This window comes from Pipistrellus kuhlii, unplaced genomic scaffold (assembly GCF_014108245.1).
Source record: "Pipistrellus kuhlii isolate mPipKuh1 unplaced genomic scaffold, mPipKuh1.p scaffold_m20_p_5, whole genome shotgun sequence".
Taxonomy (NCBI): domain Eukaryota; kingdom Metazoa; phylum Chordata; class Mammalia; order Chiroptera; family Vespertilionidae; genus Pipistrellus; species Pipistrellus kuhlii.
The window spans coordinates 33,736,569-33,752,000 of NW_023425551.1; the positions used below are offsets into that span (position 1 = coordinate 33,736,569).

Consider the following 15,432-nt stretch of genomic DNA (forward strand, 5'->3'; position numbering starts at 1 on the left):
AATATCTCGTAAAGTGGAGTTTGTGCATGCCCTGCCACTGAACAATTTTACTCCTAGTTACATAGAAACACTTATAAAAGGCCATACTTATCTAAGGGAAACACTTATATGAGGCCACAAGTAAACATGTTCAATAATTTCTGAAGTGTTGCTCATGAAGAAAATGGAAATAATCTAAATGTTTACTGGTGGAAAGTGGATCAATTCACTGTGGTATATCTTTAAATTGGAATGCTATACAACAGTTAAATGAAGTAAATGTACATATGCCAACATGGATTATTTTCTTAATTATGTTGAATTAATTTTTAAAAAGTAGTTACAAAAGGATATATATATTAATAGTTTGATAGCACTTAGGTTTTAACAACTCAAAACCATAATGTTGGTTGCATTAAATTTTTACCAAGATTATTTTTGTTCTTTAAGATTCTCCTGTTTAATTATAAAAGAAACCCGTTGAAGCATGGGCCTTTGTTCTCTGACAGCTTGTGTGGCGGGGACTAAAGATATGCATGAAGAGTTGGTCAACAGAAATTATTAATGTGACCGATATGAACTTCTTCTTTTTAATATTTTAAATATATATTTTATTGATTTTTTTACAGAGAGAGGAAATTTTTAATGAGAGAGAAAACATCAATTACCTGCCTCTTGCACACTCCTTACTGGGGATGTGCCTGCAACCAAGGTACATGCCCTTGACCGGAATCAACCTGGGATCCTTCAGTCCTCAGGCTGAAGCTCCATCCACCGAGCCAAACTGGTCAGGGCCACACATGAACTTCTTTACATCCATACTTATTTTGGTAACTTTTACTCATTTAGAACAACTTCTAAAATGCGTAATCTGAACCTGTGACGAAACTTCGAAGTCAGGGATATTAACATTCAAAATGACAGATTGCATATATTTTCAGTTAAAGAACAGGCTGGAGTTAAATAAAAACCACATAAGTCATTATGACGTTCAGTTACATCTATTGATATTTTCTACTTAAATATTTCACTGTGTTTTGTTAAACGTGGATTAGGAGTGAAATAAGTTAAAATGGATGATCATCTTTTTTTCTGCTAACTTTCTTATCCATTCATGAGTTTGGGGTAAATTTATTGCAGCTGAGTTTAACCTTTAGTTTCTGCTTAATATTTAATAGTACTCTCACAGAAAATACGTTCTAATCAGCCTCCTGCATTGTTTTTATTTTCTTCTAGCTGTCTGACGATGGTCGCTATGTCCTGTTATCAATAAGGGAGGGGTGTGACCCAGTGAACCGGCTCTGGTACTGTGACCTGCAGCAGGAATCCAACGGCATCACCGGTAAGTTACCTTTCACCCACAGGTGATCACTCCAGAGTGCCTTTTAAAAGCAGTTGTCTTGTCTTCTAATTGATTTTCTAAGAAACCGTCTTCCGTTTAACCACATTGTCTTAGATCATCTATCCTCCCCCCCCCAATATTATCCCATAAAATGAAGAAAAACTGAATGAACGTATTTGTTGGCTTTAGAATTTTCTCTGTAGATTGAGGTTAACCATATTTTTTGCATATGAATGTGGAAATATCCTGCGAGTACTGCAGATGGAGAGTGTTAAGGAGACGCTGGCCTTTTGGTAAAACAGTATAAGTTTTGTAAAACAGTATAAGTGTCTAGACGTAATGTGGCAAACCAGCATAGGCAAGAGAGAGGGGACCAGTGACAATTAACCAGGGTAACAGATAATATTAGGACAGCTCCTCAGTACTGAGCCACATGCACAGTCACAGCCTGATTTTCCTTCCTGAAGCTTTAGATGTCATGATATGAGCATAAAACTAGCCAGTCACAAATTTTGGAGATGGCTCATTTTAAATATTCTCTCCCAACATCTATCAAATCATACCAGTACCACTGTCAAGCATTAAAGCTTTTCAACTGCATGACTTTCTGTGCTGAAAATTCCCAGACCCAGAAATTGTGTCGGGTATGTTGGCATGCAGGTAAGATATCATACTAATTATACCATATTCTGGTTAATGTAAAATAAGCATATTTTAGAGATGGCGGCATAGATCTTTAAACTGTACAATATTGAGTGCACTTTTAGTTATTACCTCATTGGTCTATATTGTGTGTTACATTATAGTAAGATTATATAAATTCTTTATTATTGACTGGTCACTGCATCATTTTTAAATTTCTAAAGTAAGATTTGCATCCTAACATACTTAGATACCACAGAATGCCATTCACACATAAGCAGGATGAAGTCAACAACTTTCATGCTAGTGTTAAATATACTTCCATTTAATAAAACTACGGTTTGTGGGGGGGTGTTTTCTGGGGTTTTTTTTTGTTTTTTTTTAAAGATCCATTTTAATCTCAAAAACATTGGCTCAACCACAGCAGTTTCACATTCTCTGACAGGAGCAGGCCACCACCCAAGAATTGTTCATTTGAGCTGCAAGAGCAGCTGTACATAGAACTGTGCAACCTCTGAATATAGAATCTGAAAGAAACAATAACAGCTGCTAAACTGTGCTGTTGTCTTGTGTAATATGCCCATGTGGCTGTAAGATAGCGCTTTCTCCAGTTCTTTATGAATGCCAATTACCGTGTTCTTTCACCATAGAATTCTGGTTTCATTCTCTACTTATTACTTCATTTTTATATATTTAAATTGTTAGGTGGGCTTATTGTTAAACAATGTAAGTTAACTAATTAAGAAACAAATTGGCCCTGGCAGGTGGCTCAGTTGGTTGCAGCAGCATTGTCCCTTACACCAAAGGTTGCAGGTTCAATCCCTGGTTGGGGCACGTGCGGGAGGCAACCTATCGATGTTTGTCTCTCTCTGCCTTCCTCTCTCTAACATCAATTTCTTTAAAAAAGTGAACCTGAATTGGCTTTTATGTCACAGCATTTATGCAGTGTTTGGTGGAAAAGCTGGATGGTGCTAACATATTTGGCTTTTGTAAGCAAATATCAGCTTACTGTTTACTTTGTCTAGACTTTCATTAACTTGTCTCTCTCCTTTGTCCTTTTATGCTGAAGGTTTGATTATTTTAGATTGATGAAATTTTCAGTGCTCCCCATGTCTTTATTTTCAAGCTTTCATGTCATAATGAAAATTGTCTTTCTCCCGCCTAAGAAATTAAGCTTCCCATGAAGATGAAAGGAAGCTCAGTATTTGTCAGATACATACATTGTACATCCAGCCATCTCTGGCTAGTGCAAAGCAGATGACCTCCTGTTTTTAGGTAACTGAGACAACATTGACTCCAGGTTCAGGCCTGGCAGGACTGGGCATCTTAAGGGGTTACAGAGGAAATAGAGAGAAAAACATTCAAGAACCTTTAAATGCTTGATCCAAAGTTTAGCCAAGTCATCTGAGCATTAAAAGCCAGACCAACAAAGGAAGAGGACTTCTGTGATGGGCAGGAGTTATTAGAAAACACTGTGTGTGTCAGAGTGACTTTGCCAAAGGGGGGAAAAAAGAATGGGAACAGCAAGAGTAGTATAAAAATATGAACTGTGAAGTAAAATAAGAATGATAAAATCAGTATTTTTGCTAATTTTAAAATTAGGGATTAGAAGGGCTTTTTCTAGGAAAGCAGCTGTGTGCCATGAGAGATGAAAACTAAACTTGAAAAGTTCACCATTAGCAAATCATGCTGTTCAAAATCCACATTTAGCTTATTTGTCATTTGAAGAACACGGATTATTTGGCAGAGTAGTAAGTATTGCTTATTTAGCATTTATGTGGGCCAGATTCTGGGTACAAATTTAGTTATTTCGTCTTCTCAGCAGCCTCTGAGGAGCACGTGCTGTTACTCCTAGGAAACAGGTTGGTGAAGCCAGTTAGCTCTCCTGATGCCATTTAAAGATTCAGACCTATGTCAGTTGAACTCCCCAGCCGTTGTTCTAACCATAGTTAGAACAGTTGGCATTGATTTATCATCGTTACATGTCAGAGCTATACTTTGTAAAGTATAAAAACACTTCTTAGCTCCTGTTCTTAGAGAGCTTGCAAACAGTTTCTATGAAACGTAGTGAATACCATTGATTTTTTCAGAGAAAGCAGTATAAGTAATGAGTTCGCTCTCAGGAAAGCATGAGATGGCTTACTTTAAGCTAATCATCACTCAATAAATCATTCTCCCACCCAGAAGCAGGTTTATAAAAAGTAATTTTAACTTGGATGTAGGGAAGTTTAGGAACTGAATTCTGTTGGCTTCAGAGTGAATAATGCCATTACGGACAGGAACCTCAGAAAAGGGGAGCAGACAGGGAGATGGTTAGCGAGGTTACCGGTCTATTTTTAAAAGTAATTTTTCTGTTTTCCATTTAAATCAATAATGTTCTAATGTATGCATAGCAAAACTGAATGAGCGCCATTCTTCAGCCAAAATGCCATTTCTTTTTCTTTTTTTAATATATTTTATTGATTTTTTACAGAGAGGAGGAGAGAGGGATAGAGAGCAAGAATCGTCAATGAGAGAGAAACATTGACCAGCTGCCTCTTGCACACCCCCTACTGGGGATGTGCCCGCAACCAATGTACTTGCCCTTGACCGGAATCGAACCCGGGACCTTTCAGTCCACAGACCTACGCTCTACCACTGAGCCAAACCGGTTTCGGCCAAAATGCCATTTCTTTAGAACTGTGTCAGGTCCAAAGCCCTGAGGAGCAAGGCCTTCAGAAAAGCAAAAGGATTTATTGAGCTCCCGTCTTAAACACGCTGCCCTGTGAGCCCTGTACTTCCCACTGCTTTTCAGGTTTACAGCTGGATTTGTATAAAGCCAGCCACTTTCCCTAATCTGCATAAACGTAAGACTTACTGCATCTATGTATGACCAAGGTTAATGCTTCAGAACGTGGGTGGCAGATAAGACCACAAACTTTGATTTTGTCTGTGTGTTCAGAGGAGCGTGATTATTTAAAACGTGTGCCACATTTCCAGGCTCACCCGATTAGGTAGGTACTGGAGGAAGTCTCCACTGTGTTTGGCTTTTGGTGGATATTCCAGTGACTTTTTGCAGAGGTGGGTGGGGTCATAAGAAATACCACTGCAGTGGCCACGAGACCTTTTCAGGCAGAAATCTAGGATGGTTACTTTGAGGACTGAAGGGTTTACATTACAAAGTGTTTTATTGCCAAGGGAACACTTAAGGAATCTGACATTTCCATGAATCAAGATTCTGTCTCTATAAAAGTCGTAGTCCAAAAAATTATGTTGTAAGATTCTTATTATAAACCAGAGGCCCAATGCATGAAATTTTGCACAACAGTAGGCCTTCTGTCCCGCGGCTGTCAGCACCGGCTTCCCTCTGGCACCCGGGTCCCAGGCTTCCCTCCTGCTGCTGGCTGGCACCCTGGACGCAGCCTTCCCTCACAGTCCCGGCTTCGTCAAAAGGTCATCTGGAAGGACGTCTATTCTAATTAGCATATTATGCTTTTATTATTATAAATCAACTAGAGGCCCAGTGCATGAATTTGTGCATGGGTGGGTTCCAGGGCCTGATTAGGGTTGGGCTGGCTAGGCGGAGGGGCTGTGGGCGGTCGACCAGCTGGCCTGCCCCTGAATTGGGTAGGGGGGGCAATCGGGGGTCAGCGGCCGGGGGAGGGGCCCTGTGAGGTTGGCCGGCTAGCCCCGCTCACAATTGGGGGGTGAATCGGAGATGGAGCTGGCTGGGGAGAGGGTCCATGTGGTGGGGGCTGATCAGGGGTGGGGCTGGCCATGGGGAGGGGCTGTGGGCCGTGGACCAGCTGGCCCTGCCCCAAATGAAGTGAGAAGGGGGGCTGATTGTGGGCCAGTGGCCTGGGGGAGGGACCATGGGTGGTTGGCCGTCCCTGCCCTTGATTGGAGTGGGGAGCTGGTCGGGGGTGGAGCTGGTTGGGGGTGGTGGGGCCCATTGGGGTGGGGCCAGCCAGGGGGAGTGGCTGCAGGCAGTTGGCTGGCTGGCCCTGCCCCTGATCAGGGTGGGGGGGCTGATCTGGTGGGGGATGTTGGGGGCAGCTGCAGGAGGTTTGCCAGCCAGCCCCACCCCCTATTTGGGTGGGGAGTGATCAGGGGTGAGGCCAGCTTGGGGGAGGGTTGCAGGAGGTTGGTTGACCGGCCAGCCTCACCCCCTGATCTGGCGGGTTTGCTGGCTGCAATGGGCATCATAGCAACTGGTCGTTCTGGTCATTACATCATTCTGGTCACTGGCTTTTATATATATATTTAATAATAATATATTTATATATATATTATTTATATATAAACAGAAATATATATATAAATATATTATTATTAGATAAACAAATATATACATATATATTTCTGTTTATCTGCAAATTTTGCATTGGTGGCTAATTTTTTACTTATTCTTTTAAGAAATAGTTTTTAGGGTTGTTTTTTTCTTTTAAAAACATATTTTATGTAAACTAAGATAGAGGTTGGTTACCATTGAGTGGTCACCTGTTTTTGAGGTTAGCCGTTTGAACTTGAATTGCAGAGCTTAACCTTTTATGAAAATTAATTGTATGGACTTCAGTTTGAGGGAGTTAGCCAGATTATATATTCTGAATAGCCTCTTAATTGAAGCAACTAAGATGCTGTAACAACTTTATAAAGCACATTTCTAACCGTATTGCTGAGTTGGCACACAAGAAGAGAACCCATAGGAGACAAAGGAATCCTGAATGGCTCCTGAATGTGTCTGCTGGGGCGTGAGGCTGAGCTTCCCTCTGCTGGCCACTAGGGGCATGGGAGACAAAGCCCTGGGTCTCCATGGGCGAGTGTAATGAGAGATAGCCTCAGTGTCAGGGTGATTGAGAAATAAACCTGGCAGAGGTAGACTTGGGGGGTGAGGCGGAGGTAGGGTATAAGAAGAAAACCTGCCTGTTTTTACCTTGTCACTGCGGAAGGGGTGGGGTAGGCAGGATGTCAATGCTCCTAAAACATGAGAAAGGCTGACCTTCACCTGCCTGCAGGTTGTCTTGATTGGCCCTATGAGGTCCAGAAATCCTCATAGCAAGCATTTAATTTAATGTGCTCCCAGTTTGGTTGTCTCCCAAAAGGCAAACAGAAGGCCAATGCACATCTTCTCTGGAAGAGTGCCACTTCTACTGAGGCTGGTAAGATTCCCACAGATAGTGTTTCAAGGGGAATCCGTTCACAGTCAGAAATCACAAAGACAATGAAGAAATTTACCAGCATGAGTAGAGCCAGCAGAAACACCACCATGGAATTATCAGATTCCTAATGTAAAACTAGTACATACACTTTTAAGAATAAACAATTAATGTTTTGCTTTTACAAAAAGTAAACGAGAAGCGTGGTAGCAAAGCAAGAATCAAGTTATTTCAAGAAAAGAAAAGATAAAAGACCTAACAAATTTAGAAGAGGACTAATAGAACTTCTGCAAAGAAAGTTATGATTATTACCATTAAAAATTCAGTTATAACGTTAAAGGCAAGATTAGACACAGCTGAAGAGAGAACTAATAAGTAGGATATAAATATAAAGAAATTAACTAGAACCATGGTCGGCAAACTGTGGCTCGCAAGCCACATGCAGCTCTTTGGCCCCTTGAGTGTGGCTCTTCCACAAAATACCACGGCCTGGGCAAGTCTATTTTGAAGATGTGGCATTAGAAGAAGTTTGTTTAAAATATTTGGCTCTCAAAATTGACTAATGAGTTTGCAGATCACTGAACTAGAATATATCCCACCAGGAGGTGGAAAGCATGTTAAGGGATATGGAAAAAAGCAAATCTTTTTGGAAATGATAAGCTACATAATTGGGACCAAACATTCTACAGAGGACAACTGGTCCAAGTTGTTATCATGAAAATGATATGGCTGTCACAATAGACTTTCAAGTAAAAAAGCATTACCAAAGAGAGAAAACTTCATAATCATAAAAGATTCTAGCAGGTGTTTTTTTTAAATCTATGTGTATATATAAAATCATTATTTCAAAATACAGAGAGCAAAAATTAATATAAATCCAGGTAAAAATAGATAAATCTACAATCCTAGAGGAGCATTTTAATAGCTCTTTTCTGTAACTGATAGGAAAAAAAAAATGGCTCTCTAAATCAGTAAATATATAGATTTGAACAATAAAACTTAATAGACATTTAACATATCACACCCAAAGCTGCAAAATACACATTCTTTTTAGTCACATACAGGAACATTTAAAAGTCATTTAAGAGAAGAAAAAATTAGGCCATAAAGCTTTTCTGAACTAATTTTAAATGATTGAAAGCAGGCAGAGCATGTTCTTTGAGTGCAATTGGATTTGCCCAAAAGTCAATAACAATGACCAGAGGGTGAAGATCTCATAAACATGATGTCACGTGAAAGAAGTCAGATACAAAGAATGCGGGTTGTATGTTTCATTATATATGAAGTTCAACAATAAGTAAAATTGTGTTTAAGGATACGTATTAAGGCAGAAAAAGAACAAAGAGAAATAGGATCACCGTAGCATTCAGGCTGGTGATTACCTTCAGGAGGGCGGGGGGCTTGGCCAGAGAGAATCATAGCACAAGAAGTTCCTCCTCATTCTGTTATCAAAAGCATGTTTATTATCCTTCGGTGCCGATTCTCCCAGCTGTACTTTTAGAATGATATTGTCAGCCAAAACCGGTTTGGCTCAGTGGATAGAGCTGACTGAAAGGTCCCAGGTTCGATTCCGATCAAGGGCATGTATCTTGATTGTAAGCACATCCCCAGTAGGGGGTGTGCAATGATCGATGATTCTCTCTCGTCGATGTTTCTAACTCTCTATCCCTCTCTCTTCCACTCTGTAAAAAAATCAATAAAATATATATTTTAGAATGATATTGTCAGATTCATTAAAAGTCTCATTTGGATTTTGATTGGAATTGTGTTAAATTGGTAAATTTTTCCTAGGATTATTTGCACCTTTGAAATAGTCTTCCCCTCCAAGGATATGGTGTGTGTTTTCAGTTATTAGGATTTGTATGATCTATTGTTTTGTTGTTTTTAAGATTCCTTAGAAGAAGTTTAGAGCTTTCTTCATATAGATCCCACATTTCATGTTAAGTGCTTTCCTAAACATTTTATTAATTGTGCTTCTATTGTAAATGAGCTCTTCCCCCAGTCCTCCCTTTTTTTCTAACTGGTTATTGCTAGTATATAGGAAAGTGATACTTTTTTTTTTAAATTGTTTATCTTATTATTAGTTTTCATTTCAATTATTGATTTAAAAATATTTGTTGAGGTTTTGTTGTGGAGTAGATAGGTATTAGTAGTCACTTTAAATTTTTTTATTAAATTCTTTAAAGTATTACATATATCTCCTTTTTCCCCCATTGACTTCTCCCCAGCCCTCCGCCCCCCCACCCCCACCATGCCTTCACCATTACCCACATCTGTGTCCATTGGTTTTGCTCATATGCATGCATACAAGTCCTCTGGTTGATCCCTCACCCCTTTACCCCCTGTCTTCCCTCATGGGTTGGACAGTCTATTCGATGCTTTTATGACTCTGGTTCTATTTTAGTTCCTCAGTTTATGTTGTGCATTATATTCCACAAATGAGTGAGTCATGTGATACTTATCTTTCTCTGACTAGCTTATTTCGCTTAGCATAATGCCCTCCAGTTCCATTCATGCTGTTGCAAATAGTAAGAATTCCTTCTTTTTTATAGCAGCGTAGTATCCCATTGTGTAGGTGTACCACGGTTTTCTAAGTCACTTTAATATTTTTAAAATCTTTTTTACTAGTGCTAGTTTACACTGAGAAGACTAGGCTTATCAAGGGATAAAGAGATTGCTCAAGATCACACAACTAAATATTGTTGAGCTGGAGTTTTAATCCAGTTGTGTCTGACCAAGAAACTCACTCTCTTTTTAATCATGGGATATTTTTCTTGATGAATTTAACTCGACAGCCAATTATATAAAGTTATTATACTCTAAAGATGAATGAGATAATAAATGTAAAACTGCCTTGAAAAATTCAAGGACTATAAATGAACTATCCAAATTAATGTAGCAATTTCACTGTGAAATTGAAGCCAAGAGATTAATTGGAGAATAGCCGAGATCTGGCATTGCCTTCCAGAAGTTTAGAAGGCGTAGAACTCGTTGTTTATAAAACTTGTGAGATGTACACTGAACATACTGTCTGATACCTTGTGAAGCCGGTGTCCTCCCAGTGCATCTTTTTAACGTTAAAAGTGGCATTTAGAGAGTCGTTTAGCTAACAGTGAGCCACATATAAGATTTTTTTCATGATGTCCATCTCTAGACTACTTCTTAGCACCAAGGGGCTGGGAAATGCTCTTTCATTCAGCACCAACTTTATTTTGCACCTTTGAAGTACCTGCCACTTCCTTCAGGTGCTAAGTATTAACTTCTGAATAGAAAAGACAAGTTACAAATAGGCACATAGGTACATACCTTGAGAGAAGTGCTATGAAGAAATGGTCTGGGTACCGATAAGAGGTTCCTGGCCCTCGAGAGCGAGCCAGGCCGAGGAAATGCCCAGTAATAACGCCTTGAGGCATGTGTGGAGGAGCCTGACCAAGACTCGCAGGTCAGAAGTGCAGCAAACGTTGGAACAAGCTGAGGTTGGCCAAGTGGAAGGTGCTTGTTCCTGAGCCTTCACCCAAGGACTGTGACATGCGAGACCAGGGAGACCATGAATAGGAATTTGATTTTTTTTTTTTAATATATTTTTTTTTATTTTTTTTTTTTACAGAGAGGAAGGGAGAGAGATAGAGAGCCAAAAACGTCCATGAGAGAGAAACATCAACCAGCCGCCTCCTGCACACCCCCACCGGGGATGTGCCCGCAACCAGTGTACATGCCCTTGACCGGAATCGAACCTGGGACCTTTCAGTCCGCACACCGACGCTCTACCACTGAGCCAAACCGGCTTCGGCAGGAATTTGATTTTACTCAAAGAGTAATGGGGAGTTTTTAAGAAGGGCACCAACATGAACCAGTTCAGGATATTCCAGCATAGTGGTAATGCTGTAGCTGCCAATATTGAGAAGGTCTGGAGTGGCTGCGGGAAGGCCAGGCAGGAAGACCGGGGCAGCCTAACTCTTGGTCGTAGAGGCTGTCCTGTGAGGCAAAGCACCTTTCGCGGTGTCTCTGGCCTTGACGCACTAGACTTCTCCTCTCCCCTTCCAAGTTGTGACAACCAGTCTGTCTCCCACGATGGTGGAATGACCCCCGTTGAGAGCCCCTGGTGTGTAGACCCAGCGGGAATTAGTGAGGACCGGGCCGGAGGGAGGGCAGCGGAGGTAGAGAGAAGTGCTCCCATTTGGGAACAGGCTCAGGTGGAGAAGGACCCCTCCCCACCCCACCCCCAGTTTCCATGGGGCAATGTTCACATCTGCCAGGCTTTTCGAAGGGCGGGGGAGGGAATTCCTCCACATGTTTTAAAACCTTAAAATGTGCCCATTGTCCTCGCTCTTTCTCAGACCTTAGACTAGGGGTGTCGAACTCAATCAGAGAAGGGGCCAAAATCTAAAATCCAGCCTAAATCGCGGGCCGAATGGTTTACTGAACAGTCAGAAACTGTCATTGTGATGGAAACGCAGCGGAGTGCAGTGATGACAGCGCGGTGCGGGCCACATTGCAAGGCCTGGCGGGACGGATTTGGCCCGTGGGCCTTGTGTTTGACACATGTGCCTTAGACCTTCCTGATAGTGTGTCTACTTTTTCTGTAGACACATAAGATCTGCCCTCTCTTCCCCATGCACAAGCCACGCCCTCGTAAGCCCTGGAGAGGTGACAGGGATGCTTGGTCTCTCTCCAGGAATCCTGAAGTGGGTGAAGCTGATCGACAACTTCGAAGGAGAATACGACTACGTGACGAACGAGGGGACGGTGTTCACGTTCAAGACCAACCGCCATTCTCCCAACTACCGCCTCATCAACATCGACTTCACGGACCCCGAGGAGTCCAAGTGGAAGGTGCTTGTTCCTGAGCACGAGAAGGACGTCTTGGGTAAGACTGCGCGCTGCCGGAGAACGGTGCTTCCGCGTCTGGTGAGCACATCCAGCACACCGGCCTGTCTCTCGTCCTCTGGGGGCCCGTCACAGGGTAAAGGACCCACAGCCTCTGAGCTCTGGGCATGAAGTGTCTAAACAGTGCCACCAGGTTTGCACTGCAGGACATCTTCGTAGTGACTACAGTATTATGCAGGGTCACCCTAATTGTGAAGATAGGAATCCAGATTTTCTAAGGTTTTGTGTTTTTTTTTTAAATATTAGTTGTCTTTGTGTAATAATCCCATATAATAAAAGCATAATATGGTAAGTGTCCAACCAGTCACTATAACACGCACTGACCACCAGGGGGACAGATGCTCAGACTGGTAGATTAACTTGCTACTGGGGTCTAACAAATACAGACTGAGTGATAGAGCTGGACATGCCCTGAAGCCTTCCTATGCCCTCCCCAGCTGGCCAGCCCCCGTCGGCCCCAAAAGGGATTGGGACTGGGTGAGATGGCCCCAAGGCCCCAATCGCTGGCTAGGCTGAGGGACCCACCCATGCACGAATTTGTGCACCGGGCCTCTAGTATGATAATAGTCACTTACCGTTAATTTTTTCAACCATTGGATTTAACAGCCTCAGCTTTTCGCTTTTGAATAATCTTTGGCTGTTTGTATTGTACCTATTAGAGATTGTAGGGTGGGTTTACAGCCCCCTTATTAGGAAAGGAGTAGACTGTTGTCAGATTGAATTGAAATCCAGTGCAGTTGCTGCTGTGTGCCCTGAGTGCCATTAGCTTTTCAGGAATCTCACCTCTGTGTCCATCCTGTTTCAGGGTGCCCTTACATCCCCTCGTTCATTTTCTCTGTGATGTTCCCAAAATGGTATGCTGTGTTATCAATGGTTCATTGCGTGAAAGCTGGATTTGATTAGAATGAGACTCACCAATTTTGCTACAAGTTTTTTTTTACACAAAAAGAAGAGTCCACTTATCTTCAAGTTAATGAAGAATTTTGGTTGGAGGTGAACTTCTGCTCATGGGTTCAGTGGGGATAAAAGCAAGGGCTACCCCCAAATAGGAAGGTGTAAGGTATGTAATTAGGAAGATAAATCCTTTTGACACCTGCATAGTGTCCCTGTCTCGGCTGAAGCGCTCCTGGAAAAGTGAGAGACTCTCTCCCTCCTGACTCAAGGCCGTGCTCTCTGTGCCCAGCGGGCACTTAACCCTGGCCTTGCATCGTGGGGAAAGGGAGAAGGTGGTCAGGTGGTTACGCTGACTGCCTCGGGGATTGCTGCCATGGGCACCCCCTCTGGGCCCTTCCCTCTGCATGGAGCTTGGCCCAGGAGGAAGCACTGCTCTGGGTCTTTGCTCCAGTTTCTGCCCAGCCCCTGGGCAGCTGGCTGCACCCCTCGCCCTCTTCAGTCCTGAGCTCTCCACAGCCCGGCAGGCAGGTGTGTTGGCCAGGACCCGAGAGGACCTCATGCTTGCTCTTTCTTACAAAACCCACATCTGCACCTCCAAGGCAGCAGCCCATCCGTGCTCTCCCTCAGGTACTCAGTCCCCCTTCTCCTGCCTTCCAGCTGTCCCAGTCCTGGTCCCTTTAGCCTTTCGCATAGAAGTGGACGCTAGTGCTGTCTCAAGCTGGCTCTCCCCAGCGGGGAGAGGGGCTTACAGCATGACTGGGCTTTCTCCAAGGAAATCTCTTCACTTGTCTCTCCAGAAGCTTCCATTCGCTCCGTGCCCTCATTTATATTTGGGTGAGGGGCCCGTGAGTCAAGAAACAGGTTTTTGGCCATTGAGTGCATAGTGATTCTGGGTGCCTGGTGGCTTCTGTCCAAACTGAGACTGAATGGCCCCCTAAGGGTGGTAAGAGCCGGGCACTTAGTGAGTGCCTCTTGAGTGCCACTGAACTGGCCTCGTGCTGGCAGGTCCCAGGGAGACTTTGGTGGCACCAGTCTTCCTGTATGGTGTCCTGGGTGGTTTTCAGACACAGGACAGGTCAGGTCAGTGCTTCTTGAATGGGAAGCTCTCAGAGACGTAACTGTTTCCCAAAGCCCGTGACTTTTCCGCCTTTTAAAGCCCCCCTAAAAGTGGCTTGGCTGTGCCTTAAGGTGATATCCTATTTCACCGGTGGACCTAATGAAATGCAAATCACTGCCCAGAGACGTGGGGGTGATATATCTGTATAACCGTCGTTCTGGAAGATTATAAGCTCCTTGGACTGGAAAGGGGAAACCTTCACCATTCCCTGGAACTCATCAATCCCGAGGGAAGCGCGGCTGAGTTTGCTATCTGTCATTAGCACAGAGTGCCCAGTGGAGAATAAGAACTAGAGATGAGTCATAAAGCACAGCCATAAAGTCAGAGCCGTTATTGATGGTGCCCGCAAATCTCCTTGTCCTTTCTTCTTCCCTCTGTCTGTTTATAATTCTGATGTGCTTGCAGTTAACACCAAGGATTCCTTGACAGGTAATTTACTTCTGTTTTCCCTCTCTGCTTTCTGTAAAACATTCAGGCCACATGAAATATATTACTTGATTGAGGCACTTTTGTTAAAAAAAAAAAAAAAAAAAGTCGCACTGGAGAAGGAGCACAGGACTCGTGGCAAGTTCTTTGTCTTCCCCGAAGGAAGGGTTTGCTGTGGTGGACAGCTAACCGGATGGGAGCGCTGGGGGTCCTCAGAGCTCCCTCTGGCGATGCCTGGCTTGTGCTGATAGCTGCTAATGTTACAAGCATGAGCTACTAGTTTTGTGGGTTTTAAAAAATGATCACGTGGCCCTCGCCGGTTTGGCTCAGTGGATAGAGCGTCCGACGCCTGTGGACTGAAGGGCCCCGGTTCATTCATGGACAAGGGCAACCCATCTATGAATCTCACATCGATGTTTCTCTCTGTGTCTCTCCCTTTCCCTTCCACTCTAAAAAATCAAAGGGAAAAATATCCTCGGGGGAAGGTGAAAAGTATTAGTAGTAAACGTGAGTTTAAAATGAGCCACATCAAGGATCCCACCACCACACTTCCCCGTGAACCCGAGAAAGGCTTGTCCCCGTGGTGCAGCGGTTACCTGCAGCCCTGTCCTCGCATCTGTCCGTGCATCACAGCACCTCTCCCTCCGGGCAGCCTGGCCTCCCCTCAGGCTCATCTCGTCCAGAACGAAGCGGATGGTGCTCTGTGCCTGCCCTTCCTTCTGTGTTCCGCTCCCTGCCCTCCCCAGGGCTGCCGCAGGGCCGCTCCGATACTGCAGTCGCAACCCTGGGAGTGAGGAGGGCGCATCCCTCTACCTGACTTCCCATTTCCCGGCCACCAAGCCCTGGATTCTTGTGGGGTACTTGCCTTTCATATTTTTATTTTTATCTTTTGCCTTTCATCTGTTTTCTTACATCTCCAGACTTGATCCACACTGGTGTGACTTCTTTTTATTTTTATTTTATTGTTTGTTTTTGTTTTTTTTTACAGAGAGGAAGAGAGAGAGTTAGAT

The 15,432-nt window shown here is 43.3% G+C and overlaps 1 protein-coding gene across 1 annotated transcript in view; it reads left to right on the forward strand.

Moving 5' to 3' along the window:
• Window positions 1–15,432, forward strand: part of LOC118706083 (prolyl endopeptidase) — a 108,644-nt gene that overhangs the window by 50,412 nt on the left and 42,800 nt on the right. Inside the window, exons 7-8 of the mRNA XM_036415255.2 lie at window positions 1,216–1,321; window positions 11,774–11,965. Of these exons, the coding sequence (XP_036271148.1) occupies window positions 1,216–1,321; window positions 11,774–11,965 (298 nt within the window). The remainder of the gene's footprint in view (window positions 1–1,215; window positions 1,322–11,773; window positions 11,966–15,432) is intronic.